Source organism: Schistocerca cancellata, chromosome 3, assembly GCF_023864275.1.
Source record: "Schistocerca cancellata isolate TAMUIC-IGC-003103 chromosome 3, iqSchCanc2.1, whole genome shotgun sequence".
Taxonomy (NCBI): domain Eukaryota; kingdom Metazoa; phylum Arthropoda; class Insecta; order Orthoptera; family Acrididae; genus Schistocerca; species Schistocerca cancellata.
This window is the reverse complement of record NC_064628.1, coordinates 36,385,729-36,411,689: the sequence shown is the minus strand read 5'-3', so window position 1 is coordinate 36,411,689 and position 25,961 is coordinate 36,385,729. Positions and strand designations below refer to the sequence as shown.

Genomic DNA, 25,961 nt, shown 5'->3' with positions numbered 1-25,961 from the left:
AAAGAGGTCAGGTCTATTTTTCGTGATTAGATCCAATATATTTCCATCGTTATTAGGGTTCCTACCTATCTGTTCTACGTAGTTTTCAGGGAAGGCATTTTGTAAAGCTTCACAGAATGTCTTATCATACCCACCACTAACAAACTATAATTTTCCCAATTAATTGCTGGATGTGCCTTATTTGTGTGAGAAATTTATAGTGTCTGATATACAATGAAACTTTTTGGTGCTACTAACCATAGCTAGTGTGGAAGAAGAATTCATACATAATTTTCTTGGTTGCTTTAAAAACTCTCACCTAACTGATAACTGAGTATTGCTGTCTTTGGTTGGTCTAACTGGTTAGTCTAGTGAACAATAAAGAGTGAAGTCATATGTTATGCCTGAGATTTTGTTTGTTTCAACTCTAGATGCCTCCTGCATCATCTGTTTATAATATTTCATTTATTTCTTGGGGGTGATGGCTTAGACCATGTTGTTTACCACACTTACACAGGTCCAGTGGAGATGGTGATGGTCTAGGTTACAGTGGAAGGTGACAGGTTACGAGTTGGTGAACCAACAAATCTGTCTTGACAATATTTTTGTTATATACATATGCAGTTCCATTTATCTCATTGGGCATTGCTCCTCATGTATGTAAATGATCTTCCATTTTACATGCAGCAAGCAGAATTAGTTCTTTTTGCAGATGACGTTAGTACTGTAATCCATACAAGCACACATACAGCACCTGAAGAAATTTTAAACAATAACCTTAAAAGTATCACGGACTAGTTTTCTGCAAATGATCTTGCTGTCTTTTCTCCAAGAATCACAACATATTCAGTTCTGCACATGTAGAGGTACTATATAAATGATATGTATAATACCTCATGGGGGAATAATGAATAAATTGGAAACTTCAAAATTCTTGTGTGTCCACATTGATAAGAATTTAAACTGGGAAAAAGCACATTTTCGAACTCTTAAGACAACTTAGTTTCGCTACATTTTCAGTTAGAATTGTTGCAAATCTTGGGGAGGAAGAAAACAGTTCCCTGATGTTTTGTATATTTTCATTAAATAATGTCATATGGGATAATGTTCTGGCATAATTCATCTTTACTGGAAAGAAAAGATCTTTACTGCTCAAAAATGAGCTGTAAGAATAATACATGGTGCTCACCCTCAATCATCTGGTGGACATTTGTTTGAGTTACCTATGTTGACTACTGCTTCACAGTATAGCCTGTTATCCCCTCACAAAGTTTGTTGTAAATAATCCACTGCAGCTCATGAGGAACAAAGTTGTACATAATTACAATAGCTGAAGAAAATATGACAATCATTATTTCACATTAAATTTTCCTTTAGTACAAAATGGGGTGCACAATGCTGCAACCAGAATTTCACACCCTGATACAAAAGTCCGACAGACAGCAAAGTTAAATTTGAAAACAAAATGAAAAAGTTTCTGCTTGACAACTGCTATTCTGCAGAACAGTTTCTATTATTGCGATGTGCAAAAGATGGTGGATAAGAATTACTAACTCACATCTGTCCATCTTTCTTTAAAAAAAAAAAAAATAAATAAATAAATAAAGGAAGAAAAAGAATAGTTGTAAATGATCAGCATGTAGTGAAACAGAAATTGAGACATGTATGATACATGTCAGCCCAGAAGAAGCACCAGTAGCAGTTCACTGTAATTTTTCAACACAAATTTCGTTACCTACATACCTGAAATGCATTTGTGAGTCAATTCGAACACAATCACGTAAGTTGCATTTTCTAAATAAAGCAAAAATAGCTTTATCACTGGGGATTTAGTCGTTACACGACGCCCAGTATTGCAAAGAGAAGGTGAAAACCTTTTCTGTGAGGCCTTGGGTATGAACAAATGGATTTGCCTTTCATCGTACCAAATAAAATTATTCTTTCTATAGAGGAAAAATTATGTTTTGCACACGTACTATTGTGGATACTGCATCTGTATTGCATCCATTACCGTCGCCCGGGTCTCCTTCTAAATCATTGGCTTTCCTTTTTATAGTTATTTTATTTCCTGTTCCCTTAAACAGCACTGAGTATAGTGAAGAACCATTTGACACAGTTCGGATGGCTTGTGGTTCGACAGCCTGCAAGCAGTTATTTCCTTCAGACTGCCCAATGGTTGCAGGCGCAACACCAGTCTGTGTTGAAGTACTAGTATAAACACATGGTAGTATGCTGTAAGCAGATTTCGACAATCCTGCATTACTTTTGAAATCATCTTTGAAACCTGCACCCTCCTGTATGAGATCCACAAGACTCGACGTTCCATCACCTGATCCCCCATTGCTGGTTGCGGACACAAATAAACTGCGGTAAATCGATGTGCTTGTCACATACTCGCACAGTTTTTTATAGCATTGAAGTAATATACGTAGCTGCACATTTTCCACATATTTTTCGTAGTTTTTGCACCAACTACAAGATGGCTTGAGCTTTTTTCTTCCGCCCTTACAAGAACGGCACACATGATGCTGACAGTTCGTCTCTGTAGGAGTATACGGTTCAATTAACAAGTTCCCACAAACCGTGCAAGACAAAGATTGTCTTAGATAGGGAACCAGACGAAATAAGTCCGTCCAAGACGATGAATCTTCCGAATCTGCTTGTAATACAAGTCTACAAGTCGAAACATACAAACTCGTTGCATTCATCACTGTCGCGGAACAACACTACAAACAGTTTCGAAATTACGAACTTTTACATCTTCCACGGGCGCAGCAGTTCAGTATCGAAGATACTACATATTTGTTAGAAACTAAAATCATTCACATTTCATTACAATTGTTACTAGTTCTGAAGCAGGACGCAATTAAGAAGTTGCAAAGCCCAATACCTATTAAAAATATATTGCGACCCGAGTATCAAGTGTAGACGAACGAAAAATAAATATTATTTTCGAACTGATAAAACTGAACCGATTAATATGGCGAAGGCCTATATATTTCGCAACATTAATTAAATCAATGTGGCACTGAAATAGTGGCTTATAAAATCGATCGACTCGAAAAAACTATAACGATGTTCTATCGATACAGGTATAGGACAAACAACATACCTATCCAGCTGAGGTTTATCTGCGCAGCACGGTCATCACTGACGGTAATCATTTTAATACTGGATCTCTGATGCAAAGATGGTGGATGAAGGGGATAGCAGGTTGGTTGCGTTAGTAGAGGTATTGACTAAGTGTTAAAGTTTTTGTGACTAAGCTGTTTGTTATTTGTGAAAGGTTGTTGGAAATGCGTCTTCATTGGTTCATGTTGAAGGTTTCATGAAAATGTCGTTCGGTCAGTCATGACGTTTACCAAAGAAATATTAATACTTGCCAGTAAACCAATTTAAGTTCAGTTTGGAGGTTCATCCAACATCTTACTGAGTTTACATTATACTTAATGTGTCAGTTGTCGAAGTTGATCATTTGAGTAACTTTTTAATCTACTGTCTTCAAATACTGGATGAAAACTACATAATTAATTTTATTTATCAATGTATTTTTCAAAGTCTTCGTCTTTTTATTTTTTAACAAAATACCAATTTTATCGTAAATAAAAACTTTGTTACTTTGAAAAGTGAGGGGTTTTAACAATGTAAACTGCAGTCTTCTGGCTACTCGTCAACAATTGTGATTGTGAAAACTATTTATTTTACTCTTGTTTGCTAAACTCTCTTTCACGATGGATGATCCTTAAGAAACATACATTTATATTGTGCAGTGAAATGGTACATTGTTTAACTAGTTCCTTCATTTGGCTTCATTTTCTAATGTTTCTTCTTAATGTGAAAGTTTAATTGAAAACAAATCAACCACCATTATTTTGCTAGTGAAGCAATAAATTTAGCGTCTCATTGGAAAATTAAGTCTGTGATTAATGAAACTCCTTTACTTAATTGTGGAGTGCCACTTACATAATGCAAAAAATTCATACATCCAAATCCATTTGGAAAATTATATTTTGTAAGCAAGTTCATATAATAAAATAAAGAATTGTGTGGAAATAGTCATTACTGTACACTTCTAAGACAAGTTATTTGGGCACAGTACTTTGTGTGAATTCATCTCAGTATTTTTCTTTAAATTTTTGTGTTTGTGGACACTCACGTTTTTGCAACCTCCATCGTGACTGTATCATATGCATCATGTACATAGTAAAAAAGTTTCTTCTTCTGTGCATGTATGTGGCAGCAGTTACTCTCCCGTACATTATGAAGAATACTGGCCATTTTGAACCCCCCCCCCCCAGTATTTCACCTTTTACTGTTACCCTTTCTACCTATTCAACTTAAGAAGTGCTAGGATATAACTTTTGCATGTATGGTTCACACACTTTATGGAAGTACTGAAGAATGCAGTAAAAATTGTCATCTTACACCAGTCACGCTGTCAGCAAGTATGGCGACTCTAATATTATAGAATCACTATTATTTTAGATGTCAAAGTATTGGGGCTCTCGTGGCCCCACAGTTTTAATTGGGGACAGCGACTGTATCTTTAGCTTATAAAATCTATTTAAATAAATGGTAATTACACATTTGTTAGCTTTGTCACCACAACCAAACTGTCACATTTGAGCCGAACGTACAACTCTAGCTGTGCTACAAATCAATTAGTATCCACAACCTCCATTTTCAGAATAGTTTATAGTTGTTCTTGTTGTTGTTGTGGTCTTCAGTCCTGAGACTGGTTTGATGCAGCTCTCCATGCTACTCTATCCTGTGCAAGCTGCTTCATTTCCCAGTACCTACTGCAACCTACATCCTTCTGAATCTGCTTAGTGTATTCATCTCTTGGTCTCCCCCTACAATTTTTACCCTCCCCGCTGCCCTCCAATACTAAATTGGTGATCCCTTGATGCCTCAGAACATGTCCTACCAACCGATCCCTTCTTCTGGTCAAGTTGTGCCACAAACTTCTCTTCTCCCCAATCCTATTCAATACTTCCTCATTAGTTACGTGATATACCCATCTAATCTTCAACATTCTTCTGTAGCACCACATTTCGAAAGCTTCTATTCTCTTCTTGTCCAAACTATTTATCGTCCATGTTTCACTTCCATACATGGCTACACTCCATACAAATACTTTCAGAAATGACTTCCTGACACTTAAATCTATACTCGATGTTAACAAATTTCTCTTCTTCAGAAACGCTTTCCTTGCCATTGCCAGTCTACATTTTATATCCTCTCTACTTCGACCATAATCAGTTATTTTGCTCCCCAAATAGCAAAACTCCTTTACTACTTTAAGTGTCTCATTTCCTAATCTAATTCCCTCAGCATCACCCGACTTAATTCGACTACATTCCATTACCCTCATTTTGCATTTGTTGATGTTCATCTCATATCCTCCTTTCAAGACGCTATCCATTCCACTCAACTGCTCTTCCAAGTCCTTTGCTGTCTCTGACAGAATTACAATGTCATCGGCGAACCTAAAACTTTTTATTTCTTCTCCATGGATTTTAATACCTACTCCGAATTTTTCTTTTGTTTCCTTTACTGCTTGCTCAATATACAGATTGAGTAACATCGGGGAGAGGCTACAACCCTGTCTTACTCCCTTCCCAACCACTGCTTCCCTTTCATGTCCCTCGACTCTTATAACTGCCATCTGGTTTCTGTACAAATTGTAAATAGCCTTTCGCTCCCTGTATTTTACTCCTGCCACCTTTATAATTTGAAAGAGAGTATTCCAGTCAACATTGTCAAAAGCTTTCTCTAAGTCTACAAATGCTAGAAACGTAGGTTTGTCTTTCCTTAATCTTTCTTCTAAGATAAGTCGTAAGGTCAGTATTGCCTCACGTGTTCCAGTGTTTCTACGGAATCCAAACTGATCTTCCCCGAGGTCGGCTTCTACTGGTTTTTCCATTCGTCTGTAAAGAATTCGTGTTAGTATTTTGCAGCTGTGGCTTATTAAACTGATTGTTCGGTAATTTTCACATCTGTCGACACCTGCTTTCTTTGGGATTGAAATTATTATATTCTTCTTTAAGTCTGAGGGTATTTCGCCTGTTTCATACGTCTTGCTCACCAGATGGTAGAGTTTTGACAGGACTGGCTCTCCCAAGGCCGTCAGTAGTTCCAATGGAATGTTGTCTACTCCGGGCGCCTTGTCCCGACTCAGGTCTTCAAGTGCTCTGTCAAACTCTTCACGCAGTATCGTATCTCCCATCTCATCTTCGTCTACATCCTCTTCCATTTCCAAAATATTGTCCTCAAGTACATCGCTCTTGTATAGACCCTCTATATACTCCTTCCACCTTTCTGCTTTCCCTTCTTTGCTTAGAACTGGGTTTCCATCTGAGCTCTTGATGTTCATACAAGTGGTTCTCTTATCTCCAAAGGTCTCTTTAATTTTCCTGTAGGCAGTATCTATCTTACCCCTAGTGAGATAAGCCTCTACATCCTTACATTTGTCCTCTAGCCATCCCTGCTTAGCCATTTTGCACTTCCTGTCGATCTCATTTTTGAGACGTTTGTATTCCTTTTTGCCTGTTTCATTTACTGCATTTTTATATTTTCTCCTTTCATCAATTAAATTCAATATTTCTTCTGTTACCCAAGGATTTCTACTGGCCCTTGTCTTTTTACCTACTTGATCCTCTGCTGCCTTCACTACTTCATCCCTCAAAGCTACCCATTCTTCTTCTACTGTATTTCTTTCCCCCATTCCTGTCAATTGTTCCCTTATGCTCTCCCTGAAACTCTGTACAACCTCTGGTTCTTTCAGTTTATCCAGGTCCCATCTCCTTAAATTCCCACCTTCTTGCAGTTTCTTCAGTTTTAATCTACAGGTCATAACCAATAGATTGTGGTTAGAGTCCACATCTGCCCCTGGAAATGTCTTACAATTTAAAACCTGGTTCCTAAATCTGTCTTACCATTATATAATCTATCTGATACCTTTTAGTATCTCCAGGGTTCTTCCATGTATACAACCTTCTTTCATGATTATTAAACCAAGTGTTAGCTGTGATTATGTTGTGCTCTGTGAAAAATTCTACCAGGCGGCTTCCTCTTTCATTTCTTAGCCCCAATCCAGATTCACCTACTACGTTTCCTTCTCTCCCTTTTCCTACACTCGAATTCCAGTCACCCGTGACTATTAAATTTTCGTCTCCCTTCACTATCTGAATAATTTCTTTTATTTCATCATACATTTCTTCAATTTCTTCATCATCTGCAGAGCTAGTTGGCATAGAAACTTGTACTACTGTAGTAGGTGTAGGCTTCGTATCTATCTTGGCCACAACAATGCGTTCGCTGTGCTGTTTGTAGTAGCTTACCCGCATTCCTATTTTCCTATTCATTATTAAACCTACTCCTGCATTACCCCTATTTGATTTTGTGTTTATAACCCTGTAGTCACCTGACCAGAAGTCTTGTTCCTCCTGCCACTGAACTTCACTAATTCCCACTATATCTAACTTTAACCTATCCATTTCCCTTTTTAAATTTTCTAACCTGCCTGCCCGATTAAGGGATCTGACATTCCACGCTCCGATCCGTAGAACGCCAGTTTTCTTTCTCCAGATAACGACATCCTCTTGAGTAGTCCCCGCCCGGAGATCCGAATGGGGGACTATTTTACCTCCGGAATATTTTACCCAAGAGGACGCCATCGTCATTTAATCATACAGTAAAGCTGCATGCCCTCTGGTAAAATTACGGCAGTAGTTTCCCCTTGCTTTCAGCCGTTGGCAGTACCAGCACAGCAAGGCTGTTTTGGTTATTGTTACAAGGCCAGATCAGTCAATCATCCAGACTATTGCCCTTGAAACTACTGAAAAGGCTGCTGCCCCTCTTCAGGAACCACACGTTTGTCTGGCCTCTCAGCAGATACCCCTCCATTGTGGTTGCACCTACGGTACGGCTATCTGTATCGCTGAGGCACGCAAGCCTCCCCACCAATGGCAAGGTCCAGGGTTCATGGGGGGGTTATAGTGTATAGTTACTGAGTTGAAATGTGTACAAGGAAACCTACAACTCCCTATCCTATCGATACATGGTTACCCTAGAAAGAAACTGACTTCAATCAAGAAAGCCATCCTTGAAAACAGACACAGAGCTACGCACGTCTCAGTCAGACTTAACTGAATCTTGGGAATGGGTCTGGACTAAGGCCATTGCCAGAATTCACCCTGCGTAAGAAACAAACCTTCCACCTTTGATCAGTTATGCAGAACACGGACAATGGTTTATTGTACACGCCAATTGTACCAGAAGAATGGACACTGTTGATAAGTATGGTAAGGTTCCATCTTGAAAATGCGCTTTTTGTGCAGTCAATGAGTCCCTGATGACAGCAGATTACCCAAGTCGTGATATTAAAAATTTAGTGTCTGTCTGTAAATTATTTGTTATTGTCTGTATATTATTTACTATTATGTATAATAACAGTATGATAGTCAACTCACATTTCTTGGCTTTGCCAACCCACAACCAAATTACCACTTTCAATGTAACCTTGGCCTAACTAAATAACTAACCAACCTTGGATTACAGTAAAGGTCAGTTATTAGGCATCTATATCTGTACATAATCCACAGGCCATCATATTGTGCATGGTAGAGGGTACCTTGTATCATCTCTAATCACTTTGTTTCCTGTTCCACGTGCAAGTGAAAATAAGCCATTTCTCTTATCTTAGTGGTCCTTAAACAATATGTACACTGGCTGTAGTAGACTCATTCTGCAGTAAGCTTCCAACTTTCTCAATAGAATTTTGTGGAAAGAATGTCGCCTTCCCTCCAGGGATTCCAATTTGAGTTCCTGGATCATCTCTGTGATATTTGCTTGTTCATCAAACCTACCGGTAACAAATCTAGCAGCACACCTGTGAATTGCATTAGTGACTTTCTTTAATCCAACCTGGTGAGGATCCCAAACACTTAAGCAGTACTCAAGAATGGGTCACACTAGTTTTCTGTATGTGGTCTCCTTTATAAATGAATTATGCTTTCCTAAAATTCTTCCAATAAACAGAAGTCAACTGTTCGCCTTCCCTATTACTATCCTTAAATGCTCGATCCATTTCATGTCACTTTGCAGTGTTATCTCTAGATATTTAGTCGACTTGACTGTCAAGGACACTACTGTCACTGCATTTGAACATTAAAGGATTGATTTTCCTACTCATCCACATTAACTTACTTTTTTCTACAGTTAAAGTAAGCTGCCATTCATCACACCATATAGAAATTCTGTCTGTCATCTTGTATCTTCCTACAGACACTAAACAGTGACACCTACCTGTACACTGCAGCGTCATCAGCAGATTGCTGCTCGCCCTGTATATCAAATCATTTATGTTTATAGAGAACAAGAGCAGTTATATCAGACTTCCCTGGGGCACACCTGATCATAGCCGTGTTTTTGATGAACATTCGCTGTCCAGGACAACTACAGAGTTCTGTCATTAAGAAGTCTGAGCAATTCACATATCTGGAAACCTAATCAGTATGCTCGTACCATTGTTCAGTCTGCAGTGGGGCTCTGTGTTGATACTTTCTGGAAATCTAGCAATATGGATTTTGCCTGTTGCATTTCATCCATAGTTCACAGCATATAATATGAGAAAATGCCAGGCAGAGTTTCACCATAACTTACATTCATAAAATAAATATAAAACCAGTGGTGACATCACTGCACTACTACTGTATCACAATTTTCACTGCACCCTGTCTCATGAAATGAAGATTCTAGTGTGGCTTGGTGACTAAGTGTCAGACTATAAATCCAAGGTTTGGGGTTCAGTACTCTGTGGTTGTTTGGTCACTTTTATTTCTTTCAGCTCTATCATTGATTTGTATATGTGACAAATGTCAAACTACACCATGATTTGAAGTTAATGTTAAAACAGTAAGCCTTGTATAACTCGTCTCATAAGTCACTTCAAAAGTTGAAGGAAACAGAGTGCAAACCACTTCCAGTGGATCCATACCTAGTAAAATAAATAGCTGGATGCACACCCACTAAAAGTTACATACTTTTTTAACTTGAAACTGTATCACTGCTTCTTTTTCCAGAAATCACCATCACTTCTGAAACATAGCTTCTATGACAAACTACAAGTAATTTGAGTAAGAGTAATATAGTACTGCCGCTCCGTGCATTTTTCATAGTCAGTGTACCATATACTATGTGTAGTAATATGCACCATTACACCGTCGAAGATATGTCTATTATGTAACATGACATATTGAAATTTACCATGCAGTTTCAGTTATTTTTAAAGATAAGTTCATTAAATGTGGAGTGAATGTTGGCTACAGTGCATCATACAACAATTAGAAATAATGGAACCATGAACAAAGGATTCACATATTGTCATAATGGCTTGTATGAAATACGGAGGAAATCTTGCCAGCAATGAACATAGACCTCATACTATGCTACAGATCAATCTGTTACCCAACCATTACTTTGTATTCATATTTGTAGGCTTTGCCCAGTCACAACGAAAAGGTGTAACCTTCCAGTGTAATGTAGACCTTGGTCTCTGCTGCATTTTGGGTGGGGCACTCTCACACTGGCCAAAAAATATTTTTTTTTTTAAGAACTACCCCAAATTAACATGGCAAAGACATTGTTAAGATGCAGTGGTTAGCACACTGGACTCGCATTCGGGAGGAGGATTTAGGTTTTCCGTGATTTTCCAGGCAAATGCTGGGATGTTTCCCTTGAAAGGGCATGGCAGACTTCCCTCCCCATTCTTCCCTAATCCGATGAGACCGATGACATCGCTGTTTGGTCTCTTCCCCCAAACAACCCAATCCCATTGTCAAGATATGTCCAAATGCTTCTCAGTTGAAGACAGATTCCAGTTACACAGTGACTTATATCTTGCCATACTCTCCTGTCTTGGGGTTTGATGGGTTATTAAAGGAAAACAATATGAAAAAAGTGATGCATCAGAACTGTAGGAAAACTGACCCTTGTGTCACAATCAGTCAGTATTGGTGGGAAAGTACTGTGAAATTGACACCTCCCACCCACCCCCCACCCCTCTTCTTCTTCTCCTCCTCCTCCTCCTCCTCCTCCTCCTCCTCCTCCTCTCTACACGTCAAAGCTGACATCTGGTATCAAAAATTTTTACTGACGAATGTGTATTTTTTTGTTTTCTCGTTTGGTACATATGGAACATTATTAGTTTTGGTTTCAGGATGTAGAAGCACTTTGTACTGTTTGTCATAAACTGCAAATCTTATGTCAGAAATTAAATGTATGTTTCAGAGATCTAGACCCTTCACAAATTGCCATCATCCATGAAGTGTACGACAGTGAAAATGCGCACGAAACCTTTGAACTTGAACTGGAAAGAGCACTGGAAGCTGGATGCAGCATAATTGTCATTGAACCTTCAAGGCTAGGAGATGAAACAGCCCGCTGGATAGCTGTTGGGAACTGTTTACGGAAGACAGCTGTTTTGTCCAGTATATGTTCAATAGGGGCAGGTTTGTATATTTTGTCACTGTATGAATGTATGTGATGTGTAAAAAATGCTATTTGGAATGATGGGCTTCGTACATAGTATAAATTTGGTTTATAATATGTTTCATTTTACTCTTGCAAATAAGCAGTATATGAAGGAACAAATTAGACCCACAGCATTACCAAACAAGATCTTAAGTTCATTTATGGCATTGATTTGTGGAGTTAATATCTCTGTTTAGTGTACATCATACCTGGCAGCATTTATGGTTACTGTTCATTTCGGGTCAGTTTACAAGTTGGACTTCCTAAGTGGCAGTCATAGAGGTTCTGGTCTCCATAAGGATCTTGTAACAAAACTATGTGCAATGATGTCATTTTCTTCTGGTGCATCTTTCAATAAAATATGTTGATTTGTTGTGAGGCTGATCAGATTCTTAGTTGAAACTAGCACTTCGCTGAATGCATTTGTGACCTATTTTTATATTTTGATTAAAATAACTTTTTGACTGACAGATGCCAGTGGTGGACAGCAATGTTGCTGGCTCATATACATTATTTCATTGTCTCATGTGATCAATCATTGCAGAACACCAAATGGAAGTACTTATTGACTGTTGTAATCGTCTTCATTAGTACTAAGAAGCACAGTGGTTAGGGGCGGGGGAAGGTGCTATAGTGCTGCCTGTAGGAGTGTGCTGGGATGTGGCAGATACAGGATGGTAGGCTGCTAAGTGCAGCATCAGGAGACTGTGCTGTGGACCCAAAGGGGAGAGGGAAAAAGGCAGAGAAAGGGGGATTGTGCAGCTGTGTGAGGGAAGGGGGGGGGGTGCGAGAGGTTGGGGTGGGAACAGGGAAAGGCATAAATGCAGGTTGAGCCCATGGAAGGTTTACAGGAATGAAGGATAATTTGCAGAAAGAGTTCCCACATGTGCAGTTCAGAAAAGGTGGTGTTTGCAGGCAGAATCTGGATGGCATAGGTGGTGAAGCAGTCATTGAAGTGAAGCACATTGTGTTGGGTGGGATGCTCAGCAAATGGGTGGTGAAGCTGTCTCTTGGCCACGGTTTGGCGATGGCAAGTCATGCTAATAGACCACTTGTTAGTGCTAATAGCCATGTAGGCTGCCGAATGCCACACAGTGGTTGCAGCTAAGTTGGTAGACTACATGTGTACTTTTACAGGTGGCCCTGCCTGATAGGTAGAAAAAATTCCTATGGCAGGACTGGTGTAGATGATAGTGGGTGGATGAATGTGACAGGTCTTGCATCCTGGTATATTACAGTGATGTGTGCCATGAGACTAGGCACCTGGAGTACAGATGGTATAGGAATGGACAAGGAAATTGCATCAGTTGGATGAGCAGCAGAACACCACTTGGGGGGAGGATAGTGGTAGGAATATTTGTCATTTCAGGCCAAGACAAGAGGAAGTCAAAACTCTGGTGGAGACCATGGTTTTGTTGCTTCAATCCTAGTGAGTGACCTTCCTTCTGAATTTTCCAGAACATATCCCTTTTTCCTCCACGAGGAAGGAACCAGTAGCTCTGAAAGACAGGCTTAGTTTTTCATTTTTAATCAAGTTATCACCAGTACTGGGATTTCATCTTCTGAAATTGTTAAAGTAGAAAATAGTTATTGCTTTGAGACATAAGAATATAGACAGGGAAATGAGAGATGCTAATAAGTGGAAAAAGAAAGATCAATGGACATGGAAACGAGAAGAAAGACAGTAACTTCTCACACGCTGGATTGTCGCTCCCATGGAGATGAGATTTTCGTTTAACCTATGGTATTGAAGGTGTGGGTTGTCATCTCATTAGGAACAGTGGTCAACTTTGTGGGTACATTGGACCTTACAAAAGGTCTGAACTTTATGAAATTTTAGCATGTTGTATGTAGGTAGTCTAGTGTAAAATCTCGGAGCTTTGCGGGAGGGAGATAGCAAATTCTGGCATTTTTTTTTCAGTTTTTTCTATATTTTTTTTACCGTGCATCCTGCAACAGTAAGCCCTTTTACATTTCTTGTAGTGCGTTAAATTTTCTAGGATTTTCACTGCATGAATATACAGGGTGACAATTATTAAACATGTGAAATAAAATCATTATAACTTCTGAATGGTTTGCGTTAGGTTGGCCGTAGGACATAATGGGAATTAGTATGGTATGTGTAGTTTGGTTTAGCGATGAAGCCCACTTTCATTTGGATGGATTCGTCAGTAAGCAAAATTGGTGCATTTGGGGGACAGAATCTGCATTTTGCAATTGAGAAGTCTCTTCACCCTCAACGGGTGACTGTGTGGTGTGCTATCCACCCACAGCATAATTAATGCAATATTCCTTGAGGGCATGGCTACTACTGAATGGTATGTGAAGGTTTTGGAAGATGATTTCATCCCCATTATCCAAAGTGACCCTAATTTTGACAAGATGTGGTTCAGGCAAGACTGAGCTCGACCCCATCGAAGCAGGAGTGTATTTGATGTCCTTGAGGAGCACTTCGGGGGCCGCTTTCTGGCTCTGGGGTACCCAGAGGCCGCTGGCATGGGCCTCGATTGGCCGCCATATTTTCTTGATCTGAACACATGTGACGCCTTTTTGTGAGGCTGTATTAAAGACAAGATGTAGAACAATAAGCCCAAAACCATTGCCGAGATGAAAACTGCCGTTCAGGAAATCATGAGCAGCATCGATGTTCCCACACTTTAGCAGGCAAAATTTTGCTATTCATCTGCGCCACATCATCACTAATTATGGCAGGCGTATCAAACCTAAATCTGAATATCTGTAGTGACATTTACATGTTGAATAAAGTGTGTGTACGTCATAGTTTGTCAACTGATTTATATTTTTTTTTCATGTAGTTCAATAATTGTCACCCTGTATTTTTTACACCACATACTTAAAATAAAGAACGTGAAAAAAGTGTCCAAACCCAGATTATCGAAAAACTACACAAAAGGACAGGTTTTAGCATTACAATTTCAGTTTTACAACATTTTTAAAAGGACAATTGCAGATGCCTTTAATGGTGAATATTTTACATTTGGTTGCTCATTTCTACTAAACCTGCACAAAAATTGCAAAAATTATGGTTTCTTATAATTGGTGCTTCTAAATATTAACTTTAACAACTCTGAGAACACACTTCCCTCCCAGTCCTCAGTGGGGTTTTCATTCAGTACATGCATATAACTTCAGGAAAACAGCTTTTGATGTATACAATGTATATTTCATAGAAAGTTCCATTACAGTGTAATTCCGTACCAGCTAAAGACATAATTCAAAAATGAAGATTACTGCTAATGGAAATAATATGTAACAGAGTATACAAACTTGCACAAAACAAGTTAATAACTTGACCTCTTGGGTCCAAATGACAATTCAAGTTGGGTATCAGTTTCTTCCTTCGCAGTAATGATGTCAGTGGTTAGGATTTCCCTGTCATTGTAAGTCCTTTCAGTATCCAGCTCAGTAAGAGTCAGTTTGGACAAATTCTTGCATGTATGTCACAAGAATGTTTGCAAATGGTAAAGGACCAGAGTAGCTCAAGGCCACTTCGGTACATCATTTCATACATTAACATGAAATTATTTTCAGTGAAGAGTGTGGAGCTTCATTTTTCATTCCTCTTCTTATTAATGTTCATCCTCAAACCATGCCTAAATTTGTAGGTAAAAAAGAATGGTACAGGTCAGTGTCTCGTATTGGTGGCAGTCCCCCAAGTTGAAATTTGGATTTGCCTCTGATTTAGAGATTGTCATTAGAGAAGATTGTCCAGTTTATCTTTGTTTACATTTCCACATTTCCGTTGTACAATGCCACAAGAAATGTTTCTTCTACTTTAGTAATTTGGCATCTGTTGCATCTGGCTGTTTGAAAATATCATGCTGGGCATGGAAAGAGTTCTCTCGTAAATGGTACTTTCTCTTTTCTTGTCCAAAGAGGATTAAAGTAATGTCACACTTACTTGTAACATGAAGGGAAACAATATCCTGTACACTGAATTTACATGATGTTGTTGAGTACAGAAGGATGGGAAATTACCCCTTCTGCTCTTCTGGAAATACAATAGTAATGTTATTGAAGTCAACTGCCTTTGATATAGCATTTTTAATTATTGTCAGAGCTACATGCTATATTGTCGGCTTAACCACAGTGCCCTTTGTTCAGTCATTGGAATTGAGAAAAAGTTCAGTAAAACCTGTTGAGATTGTTCCTCTGCTTTGGTATTTTGGTAATGAGAATCAATAGGATACCTATCAAAAACTACTAATGCATTAAATTTTAAGTGTTTTTACACATAATCTAAATAGGTGTTTTACAGTGACTCATTATGCTGTGACAATGAGTCAGCCCCAGTGCAGGTCAAATGATCTGGTGTGAGCAAGTAGGTAATCAATTTGACACATTCACTGTGCAGTACTCAATACCCCATCCCTTTAGCTTTAATGAAGTTTTGCAATAGCTTACACGTGTGAAATTACTGAATCCATAGTGTAACAGTTGAACCACAATCCTACACAAAGAAATCGCACCTTCAACAACAGCCCAGATAGAGATGGTGAATGAAGGGTACCGGCTGATAGGGTTTCAATAGGAGACCTTGCTATCCTACTCTCCAACCCAAGCAGAAATGAATGCTCAATTGCAGGGGGAGGGGTGTTGGAGATGATAAATGTTGACAATTAAAGGCAACTTCTACTGTCTTTTTTACATTCAATTAAAATTGTAATGCTGAAACCTGTTCGTTTTGCAGTTTGAGAATTTTGCTGTGTCTTTCAAGCATTATATCTTGGTAAGTATGTTGTCCAAAAATATGTTCAGGTAATGAAAATGGTAGAATATTTAATGCAGTATAAGAGAGATCGAAGTGGTTTTTGTCGTAGGGATGCAAGGGAAAATCATAATGTAGAAAAGACAGAAAGTTGCTGACTTTATGCAGTTTTTCATCTTTCCTCAGGTTAGCGTAGAGTCTAAGAGGTGTAAAACTTGGATCCTACACCACAGGCCATCTGTTCACAACATACTAAAAGTTCATAAAATTGGGACCTTTTGTAAGGAATGAAGCACTACGCTCACCCTGTTCTCACAGCTTTATGTTTGCCAGTACCTTGTCTCCTACCTTCCAAACTTCACAGGAGCTCTACTGCGACACTTCCAGAAATAGCACTCCTGGAAGAAAGGATATTGTGGAGACATGGCTTTGCCACAGCTTGGGGGATGTTTCCAGAATGAAATTTTCACTCTGCAGTGGAGTGTGCACTGATATGAAAGCTGTGAGGATGGGGTGTGAGTCATACTTGGATAGCTCAGATGGTGTAGCACTTGTTCGTAAAAGGCAAAGGTCCCGAATTAAGAGTCTCTGTCTGGCAAAAAGTTTTAATCTGCCAGGAAGTTTCGTACCAGTACACACTCTTCTGCAGAAAGAAAATTTCATTCTGGAAACATGTCCCCACAATATCCTTTCCTCCAGGAGTGCTAGTTCTGTAAGTTTCGCTGGAGAGCTTCTGTGAAGTTTGGAAGGTAGGAGACGAGGTACTGGTGGAAGTGAAGCTGCGAGGACGGAGTGTGAGTTGTGCTTGGGTAGCTCAGATGGTAGAGCACTTGCCCGCAAGAGGCATAGGTCCCGAGTTCGAGTCTCGGTTCGGCACAAAGTTTTAATCTGCCAGGGAGTTTCAAATGTTTTTGTGTTTGAGATCACTCGTAATCCATTTTTAAAGAAATGATTTTCATTAACTTCCGACAAAAAGAATGACATAGGCCACCCTCACCTCTTATCATGCTTACAGGGGCTTAATAATTGGAATTCTGAGACGCTGGTGACTCTGCATATCTGAGTTGAGTCAGGTAAAATCCTACAAAATATTTTTAAAAATGGCAGTTGGCAGACGAATTCTGTACTTTCTTGTGTGCCATTGTCAAGACCGATCAAAACTTTTACACTCTTCCTCAGTTTGTTAATTTCTTATACTAAAAAAATAATTTTCCGTGTCTCCTTGTTCCGCAGTAGATGCTGGACATCTTTATGTAACTTTTTCACATCAACCCCAGTGAAAATGGTTGCTGAGTCATTTACCATTATCTTGTTGATTGCCCCCCTTATTTTCTGTCACCTGTGATAACTTAAGTTCAGTATTTATTAGTATGTTCAGTATCATTATTGGTCTCTCTTAGTTTAACTGTTATTTGTATATGTGCTTCTATTCCCACGCTGTCCTTAACCAGGACTTGTAGCTGCTCCCCATTATACTTCCATATTAGAGACTCAAGGTCCTGAATTCTTTACTACTATTTAAATTTCTACTCTGTATGCTAGAACCACTTACCTAAACCATTGTTCAAATTATTGAATAGCTTATTCTATACGCAAAAGCTGCTTGCATGAATTGCCCTTTAAGATTTGAAATTTTGTATTTGTGCTCTGAAACAAATTCTGAATCATGGTACCTTGCTGCTCTCCAGGTCTGATTGGATACTACTGACACTATGGATGACAAAAGGAAATTAAAGTTTTCCTTATCACTGCACTTTAGAATCAGCTCTATATTGCCCATGTCTTTGGCCTAATACTCACTGGCTTGGATGCAGGAACACCCACCAGATTGGTATTTTGGCATGTCATCTTTAATCTCTACCACCATAATGTAAACGTAGTTCAGTGACTGTTGTTGCCGCTGAAATGTATGCAGAGTCTGTAACCAGTGCCAATACCGAAGACCTCAGCACTCGATTACTAGAAGATATGGACAGACGCTGTTCTGGGTTTTAAAAAAATGTTAAGGTGGGGCTGTGTCTTGCACAGCTAAAACATTGTGCCATATCAAACCTTAACGGAAATACATAACTTTGGTGTTTATTAACATCAGTTAATTTGTTATTGATAACTTCGTATGAAATAATTTTCCACCACGTGTACCTCATATTGTGGAGGTAGCTGCTATGTTGTACTTTTCAGAATGAGAACCTCTTGGCCAAAAGGCTTAATAACCAGACACTAGTGCAGTTGTTTCTTGAACACTGCTTGCTTGTTTGAGATGACATAAAATCGTTCATTTTTTATTCAAGGGCAGATTTATTTCTTTAGTTAAAGAGCATTAGAGTTTAGTAAACTCCAGTAGGAGATATTAAAAGAAAGTTGTCCTGTGTCATTTGAAGACAAATACTTTGTTTTCAAAGGAAATTCTGAAATTATACTGCTCTTATCTTCATACTACATGGAAGCACTACAGTGGTATGGAAGTCTATAGCCACCACACCTGTTGAAAATGGAAAATTAAAGGGCATCCTGTGGGTGGTATGTGGATTGTGTTTTGAATGTTTTGGAAGTTTGTGTTTCAGTGCTTTGTATAAATTGGTATAGTGTGTACCATCCACTGCGTGCCATCCACACTTATGTAGTAGCGATCTATATACGATAGAAATACATGTGAAATGTGGAAAGACATTTTATTACTACACACATCAAAAAAAGTTTTGCATCACCTCGGTTCCGGAACACGTACAGAAAATTGGAGTGGAGATCAACATAAACATCATTTCCGCCCTTTTTATTACTCATGAAAGCCGCACATTGCATGTTGTACCACCATACAGCAAGACCTTCAGAGGTGGTGGTCCAGACTGCTGTACACACCAGTACCTCTAATACGCAGTAGCACATCCTCTTGCATTGATGCATGCCTGTATTCGTCGTGGCGTACTATCCACTAGTTCATCAAGCATTGTTGGTCCAGATTGTCCTACTCCTGAACAGCAATTCGGCATAAATCCTTCAGAGTGGTTGATGGATCACATTGTCCATAAACAGCCCTTTTCATTCTAACCCAGGCATGTTCGATAGGGTTCATGTCTGGAGAACATGCTGGCCACTCTAGTTGAGTGATGTTATCCTGAAGGAAGTCATTCACAAGATGTGCACGATGGGGGCATGAATTCTCGTCCATAAAGACGAATGCCTTGCCAACATGCTGCCGATATGGTTGCACTATTGGTCGGAGGATGGCATTCACATATCGTACAGCCGTTACGGTGCCTTCCATGACCACCAGTGGCGTACATCGGCCCCACATAATGCCACCCCAAAACGGCAGGGAACCTCCACTTTGCTGCACTTGCTGGACAGAGTGTCTAAGATGTTCAGTGTGGCCGGATTGCCTCTGATGATTGTCTGGTTGAAGGCATATGCGACACTCATTGGTGAAGAGAAAGTGATGCCAATCCTGAACAGTCCATTCGGCATGTTGTTGGGTCCATCTGTACTGCGCTGCATGGTGTCATGGTTGCAAAGATGGACCTCGCCATGGATGTCGGGAGGGAAGTTGCACATCCTGCGGCCTATGGCGCACAGTTTGAGTCGTAACACAATGTCCTGTGGATGCACGAAACGCATGATTCAACATGGTGACATTACTGTCAGGGTTCCTCCGAGGCATAATCTGTAGGTATCCACTGCAGTAGTAGCCCTTGGACAGCCTGAGTGAGGCATGCCATTGACAGTTCTTGTCTCTCTGTATCTCCTCCATATCCGAACAACATCACTATGGTTCACTCAGAGACGCCTGGACACTTCCCTTGTTGAGAGCCCTTCTTGGCACAAAGTAACAATGCAGATGCGATTGAACCGCGGTATCGACTGTCTAGGCATGGTTGAATGACAGACAACACGAGCTGTGTACCTCCCTCCGGGAACTAATTGGCGGTCGGACACCCTCCATCTAATAGGCACTGCTCATGCATGATTGTTTACATCTTTGGGCAGGTTTAGTGACATCTCTGAACAGCCAAAGGGGCTGTGTCTATGATACAATATCCACAGTCAACATGTATCTTCAGGAGTTCTGGGAACTGGGATGATGCAAAACTTTTTTTGATGTGTGTATACGCTAAGTGAACAATTCGTATATGATCATACTTAGTTATCAAATTGCGTGCTTTTGACAGTACATATTACAAGTTGGAGAGTTAAGCTCTGGAGAGACCTTGATATATGTCTTGTACAACATCCTTTTCTTGTTCCATTCAGTGCTTAAACTGTTGCTACCATATTGCCCAATTTCTCAAAATACAAACTGCTGTTTACATCCAAAAAGAACTCTGCTTTTGAAGCAAAATGTTTTAATCTAAAGCTCACTGTGTTTTCTTTATCTACTGAACTTTGAGTATCATTCTTTCCATGCTATCAGTGAGTACTGGAATTTCATTTTTTAAATCACACATGCTCCAGCCTGCATTTTTTTTGTTGTGGATCGAAATTAATAGAAAAAATTTTTGGGAGAGGATTGATTCTTTAAATGAAGTAGGAAGTTTGTAGACTCCTTGCCATATCACTCGAAAAGCACTGAGCACTAGGCTGACCTTCACTATTGTTTTTCGGTTGTTTTGTCATATGAAGTTATCGTTGATATCTGTATATAAAATCATACAGTTTCTAATGTGCTGGTTTACTAGTTAAAGAAATGTAATAAAGTTTTAGTTCCTGTTGTTGATGGAGTAATATGTAATTCTTTTTTGGATCATATTTGTTTTCCATTCTTGTTTATATTATGTAAATTAACCAAAATGAATCTGATGTTTGTTACTTCAATGTGAAATGATTTTGACAGATCTTTAAATTTTATTAAGGTTTCTTATGGCCTGACCGGCCTTGTGCCTATGCACCACTGACAGCAGTGTCCCTACTTTGCACTGGTCTGTATGCTGTGTCATGGCAACTGGACCCGTGCTGTCAGTACCAAGTAGAGCGGGACCGCCGGCGCCTGCCACGGCGCCTCCCTCCATCTTGCACACAGGCTTCTGCAGTTGTACTGGTGCGCCGACCCAGCATGCGGTTTCAGCTGCTCCATGTTGGTGTGTCATTTGTGGCTACAGCTTTCTGGGGTTGGAGGCTTTACCGTGCTTTGAAGTGACATAACTGAAAGAGATCTTGTAGGGATGTAATCATGGTGCCTCGTGGCGGTGTGTTGTTGAGCTGCCGACTAGAAATCCCTTTGTAGTATGTACGGTGGGGATTTAGCACTGGAGGAATTTATATTAGTAAAGATTTTCTTGTAATGCGGTTGTTTGAAGCACTGTTTTTAGTGCTCGCACTGCATCTCATGTTCGTCAGTGTCAATTTGGAGACTGAGCCAGTGGGGACTAGCAATCATTGTACTGAGCACTGGATAAAAAATCTAAGGACACAGTGCTCTTATGCTATGTTGTGTACTTACTGCATATGAAAGAAGGAAAACAATAGCTTTACAATAATTTGGTCTGCTGTATATTGTTGATATACTTTCTATTTCGTAATCCTTATCTCGTTACATGCAAGCCTCTCGATTGCTTGCTTTTTCAGTTTGCATATATATCATACACCCATTGAAAGTTCCTTTTTGTAATTAACATTTGTAAAAAATATTAATTTTGACTGTCCAGTTAATTACAAAGAATAAATGTAATTAATAGGAACTGTTTTTATTGGTTTTAATTGGTGCAGGTTTTTTGTGCTAGTCTCCTCTGTTTCTGCATATGACATTTCTTGGTATTGAGCTTGTGCCCAGCAGTTATATCATTATGAGATGCAATATTTCTTGTCTTCAGGCATAAAATTGTTACTAAAAATCCTATGTTTTGTTAGCTGCTCAGAGCTGTCTTGTAAATCAGGCTTGAGAGAAGGTATAGGTAATTGCAGTTGTAAGACAAGGGGCAGATGTTACGATCACACTTACTCAAGTCCAAGTTAGGCCCACTTTAAAACTACTATTGTATAAATATGATTTTATATTAAATGTATAAACTGTTTTGTTTTCTCACATAAGTTCAGTCAAACTTATGTCGAAGAAATTTATTGTTAATAATGTGACAAATTCTCGAGTACTATTATTATTATTTTCTTTTACTTTTACATGTGGATGTTTATGAAAGATAATATACAGCTTTTTTATATTCGACAAATGTACAAAAGTGTGTTATGAGGTCACATATTTTGTGCAAATGATCTGAAGATTTTGGTAAACCAAAGTGTAGTACAGCATTAGTATGAAAAGAATTTTATTTGTTAAGACTGTAATGACTGATGAGATGTTCGTCATATTGTGGCAGGCATTGTTATAAAAGGTTTGCTCAATAAACTAAACCTGATGAAATGAATTGTCTCGTCTTCCTTTTTTCTCTTCCCAGATATTCAGTTGATGAAATTATAAACATTCAGTTGATGAAATTATAAACATTCAGTTGATGAAATTATAAACATTCAGTTGATGAAATTATAAACATTCAGTTGATGAAATTATAAACATTCAGTTGATGAAATTATAAACATTCAGTTGATGAAATTATAAACATTCAGTTGATGAAATTATAAACATTCAGTTGATGAAATTATAAACATTCAGTTGATGAAATTATAAACATTCAGTTGATGAAATTATAAACATTCAGTTGATGAAATTATAAACATTAAATTGTGAAATTTACAGTGGTTTGCTTCAGTGTACATATTTAAAAAGTTTTCACTCTCATAGAAAGAGAAATGTGTTTGCATGCTACTGTTGCAAAATAATTAAAGCAATTTTTTAAATATAATTGTCCGACATTCATTGGGAGAGTTGCCATTATCGCTAAATAATGTTTGTGTCAAAAAAAAGTTGTATGGTCTTAAGCTGACTCTTCCCTGCTGGTTCATGGAACAGTTTTCTTTGAATCAATTATGTAACTCTTCTTCATTTGCACAAGTAGCCCTTGAGCAGTGGAAAGTGTTACTTCCACCACATTGTTGCCTTGGAAATAGGACCTCTGCATTGCATTTTGTATTGACAACCATGAGGATTGTTAATAAATTAATGAGTAAAGGTGACAACTCACTGAATAGCAGAGGTACTGAGTCATCAAAAGCCACATAAGCAAGATTGAAAACTTTGCTAGTTTTCGCATATCTCATTTTTTTTATAATGATTGCACAATAGAATGATGTGAAATAGTTTCAAGAACGTTTCCCCTGTGAAAATCTTTCACAACAATATGGGAAAAACAACATTGTAAGCAAGGCAATCAATTTCAACCTTTTGCAAAAGTGTGGTAGATAAGAATTACAGTTGGTTAAATTTTTTAACCTCCTCTCCCCACCCACTCACCCCCACCCCTTCCAAATGTAACTCAGCCTGTCCTCAAAGTACCCAACAAATCAAAGGGAAGAAAGGTTTCAGAATATAAAAGGCTCATTATTCCATGGAATGAATATCGTAAGCTCTCTACCAGTAGATTATCATCATTTGATTAGTTTTTGGCAGTCAGAAAGCTTAACTGGTGGTGGATTTCCCCTCTGTTAGTTGTATTTGTTTCTAACAAGACTGCATTGCCCCCAAACAGATATAACCATGATTTAAGTCATTATTATGAGTATGTGCTATAATGACTGGAAAAGTATTGAATAATACCTGTTGTTGTTGTTGTTGTTGTTGTTGTTGTTGTGGTCTTCAGTCCTGAGACTGGTTTGATGCAGCTCTCCATGCTACTCTATCCTGTGCAAGATTTTTCATCTCCCAGTACCAGCTGCATCCTACAACCTTCTGAATCAGCTTAGTGTATTCATCTCTTGCTCTCCCTCTATGATTTTTACCATCCACACTGCCCTCCAATACTAAATTGGTAATTCCTTGATGCCTCAGAATATGCCCTACCAACTGATCCCTTCTTCTAGTCAAGTTGTGCCACTAATTTCTCTTCTCCCCAATTCTATTCAAAACATCCTCATTAGTTATGTGATCTACCCATCTAATCTTCAGCATTCTTCTGTAGCACCACATTTCAAAAGCTTCTATTCTCTTCTTGTCTAAGCTATTTATCGTCCACGTTTCACTTCCATACATGGCTACACTCCACACACATACTTTCAGAAACGACTTCCTGACATTTAAATCTGTACTCGATGTCAACAAATTTTTCTTCTTCAAAAACGCTTTCCTGGCCATTGCCAGTCTACATTTGATATCCTCTCTATTTCGACCATCATAAGTTATTTTGCTCCCCAAATAGCAAAACTCCTTTACTACTTTAAGTGTCTCATTTCCTAATCTAGTACCCTCAACATCACCCGACTTAATTCGACTACATTCCATTATCCTCATTTTGCTTTTGTTGGTGTTCATCTTATACCCTCCTTCCAAGACTGTCCATTCCGTTCAACTGCTCTTCCAAGTCCTTTGCTGTCTCTGACAGAATTACAATATCATCGGCGAACCTCAAAGTTTTTATTTCTTCTCCATGGATTTTAATACCTATACCGAATTTTTCTTTTGTTTCCTTTACTGCTTGCTCAATATACAGATTGAATAACATTGGGGATAGGCTACAACCCTGTCTCACTCCCTTCCCAACCACTGCTTCCCTTTCATACCCCTCAACTCGTATGACTGCCATCTGGTTTCTGTACAAATTGTAAATAGCCTTTCGCTCCCTGTATTTTACCCCTGCCACCTTCAGAATTTGAAAGAGAGTATTCCAGTCAACATTGTCAAAAGCTTTCTCTAAGTCTAGAAATGCTAGAAACGTAGGTTTGCCTTTCCTTAATCTTTCTTCTAAGATAAGTCGTAAGGTCAGTATTGTCTCTCGTCTTCCAACATTTCTACGGAATCCAAACTGATCTTCCCCAAGGTCGGCTTCTACCAGTTTTTCCATTTGTCTGTAAAGAATTCGCGTTAGTATTTTGCAGCTGAGACTTATTAAACTGATAGTTCGGTAATTTTCACATCTGTCAAAACCTGCTTTCTTTGGGATTGGGATTATTATATTCTTCTTGAAGTCTGAGGGTATTTCGCCTGTCTCATGCATCTTGCTCACCAGATGGTAGAGTTTTGTGAGGACTGGCTCTCCCAAGGCTGTCAGTAGTTTTACAGTGTGTTAACTGTAAGACGGCAGAGTTGTGAGGGGAGTGCGGGGAGAGGAGAAAGCAAGCATTGGCTGGCGAGGGGAGAGGAGCTGTTGGGGAGGGGACAAGGCACGCCTACCGGTTGCAGTGCTGGCACTACAAATTGTGCGTCATGCTTACACGAAAGCAGACGAAAGGCTTGGAAGTAAAACTCGCTTTAAGTGTTGTTCGTAAATGAAACTGAAATCGTCATGTACATTAAAATCTATATATATATATAAATGAATGTATGTATGTTTCTCTATTATGCGCTCACAAACCATTCATCCGATTGCAATGAAACTTTTGTGAGTTGTTTTCCGAATGCCCGAAAACAATAATATACAATGTTTTTAAGAGTCAGGTCATTGTAGCATGTGATTCCCACTGCTTGCAATTTTTTTTTTTTTTCATTCATATTGCCAGGCGTTTGTGGTGATATGCCAGGATGATTCTTGGAAAACTGTTTGAATCTTCCAATGCTACGCATGCTGTGTCCTGTGTATGTAGCAGCTCTCACTGAAGATTTGTAAATGGGGTGAAGCAATTTTTTCTGCTCCCTTTCCCTTTCGCAGCATTCAATCACACGCAATATAATTTTACGAGCATC

General features: G+C 38.9%; 2 protein-coding genes across 3 annotated transcripts in view; one reads left to right on the top strand and one right to left on the bottom strand.

Annotated features, from left to right (window-relative positions):
- Positions 1-2,769, bottom strand: part of LOC126176854 (E3 ubiquitin-protein ligase MSL2) — a 38,024-nt gene extending 35,255 nt beyond the window's left edge. Inside the window, exon 1 of one of the 2 annotated variants that reach the window (XR_007535680.1) lies at positions 1,956-2,769. Coding sequence is in view for 1 of the 2 variants with exons in the window: in XM_049924039.1 (XP_049779996.1) it covers positions 1,956-2,687 (732 nt within the window). In the remaining variant the exon portion in view is untranslated. The remainder of the gene's footprint in view (positions 1-1,955) is intronic. The other variant, XM_049924039.1, reaches the window with a different exon arrangement.
- A 317-nt stretch (positions 2,770-3,086) lies between these two features.
- LOC126176856 (transmembrane protein 11 homolog, mitochondrial) lies at positions 3,087-22,596 on the top strand. Its single transcript, XM_049924042.1, has 3 exons — positions 3,087-3,192; positions 11,272-11,492; positions 21,091-22,596. The coding sequence occupies exons 1-3, from the start codon at positions 3,170-3,172 to the stop codon at positions 21,372-21,374; spliced, it is 528 nt and encodes a 175-aa protein (XP_049779999.1). The 5' UTR covers positions 3,087-3,169; the 3' UTR covers positions 21,375-22,596.
- The last annotated feature ends 3,365 nt before the right edge of the window (positions 22,597-25,961 follow it).

Bases quoted from the DNA above. Each gene is read 5' to 3' on its own strand.
- LOC126176856 (XM_049924042.1), top strand. From the start codon at position 3,170: ATGGTGGATGAAGGGGATAGCAG. The intron at 3,193-11,271 runs GTTGGTTGCGTT...TGTATGTTTCAG, and splicing joins GTGGATGAAGGGGATAGCAG to AGATCTAGACCCTTCACAAA. The intron at 11,493-21,090 runs GTTTGTATATTT...AATTTTATTAAG, and splicing joins TATATGTTCAATAGGGGCAG to GTTTCTTATGGCCTGACCGG.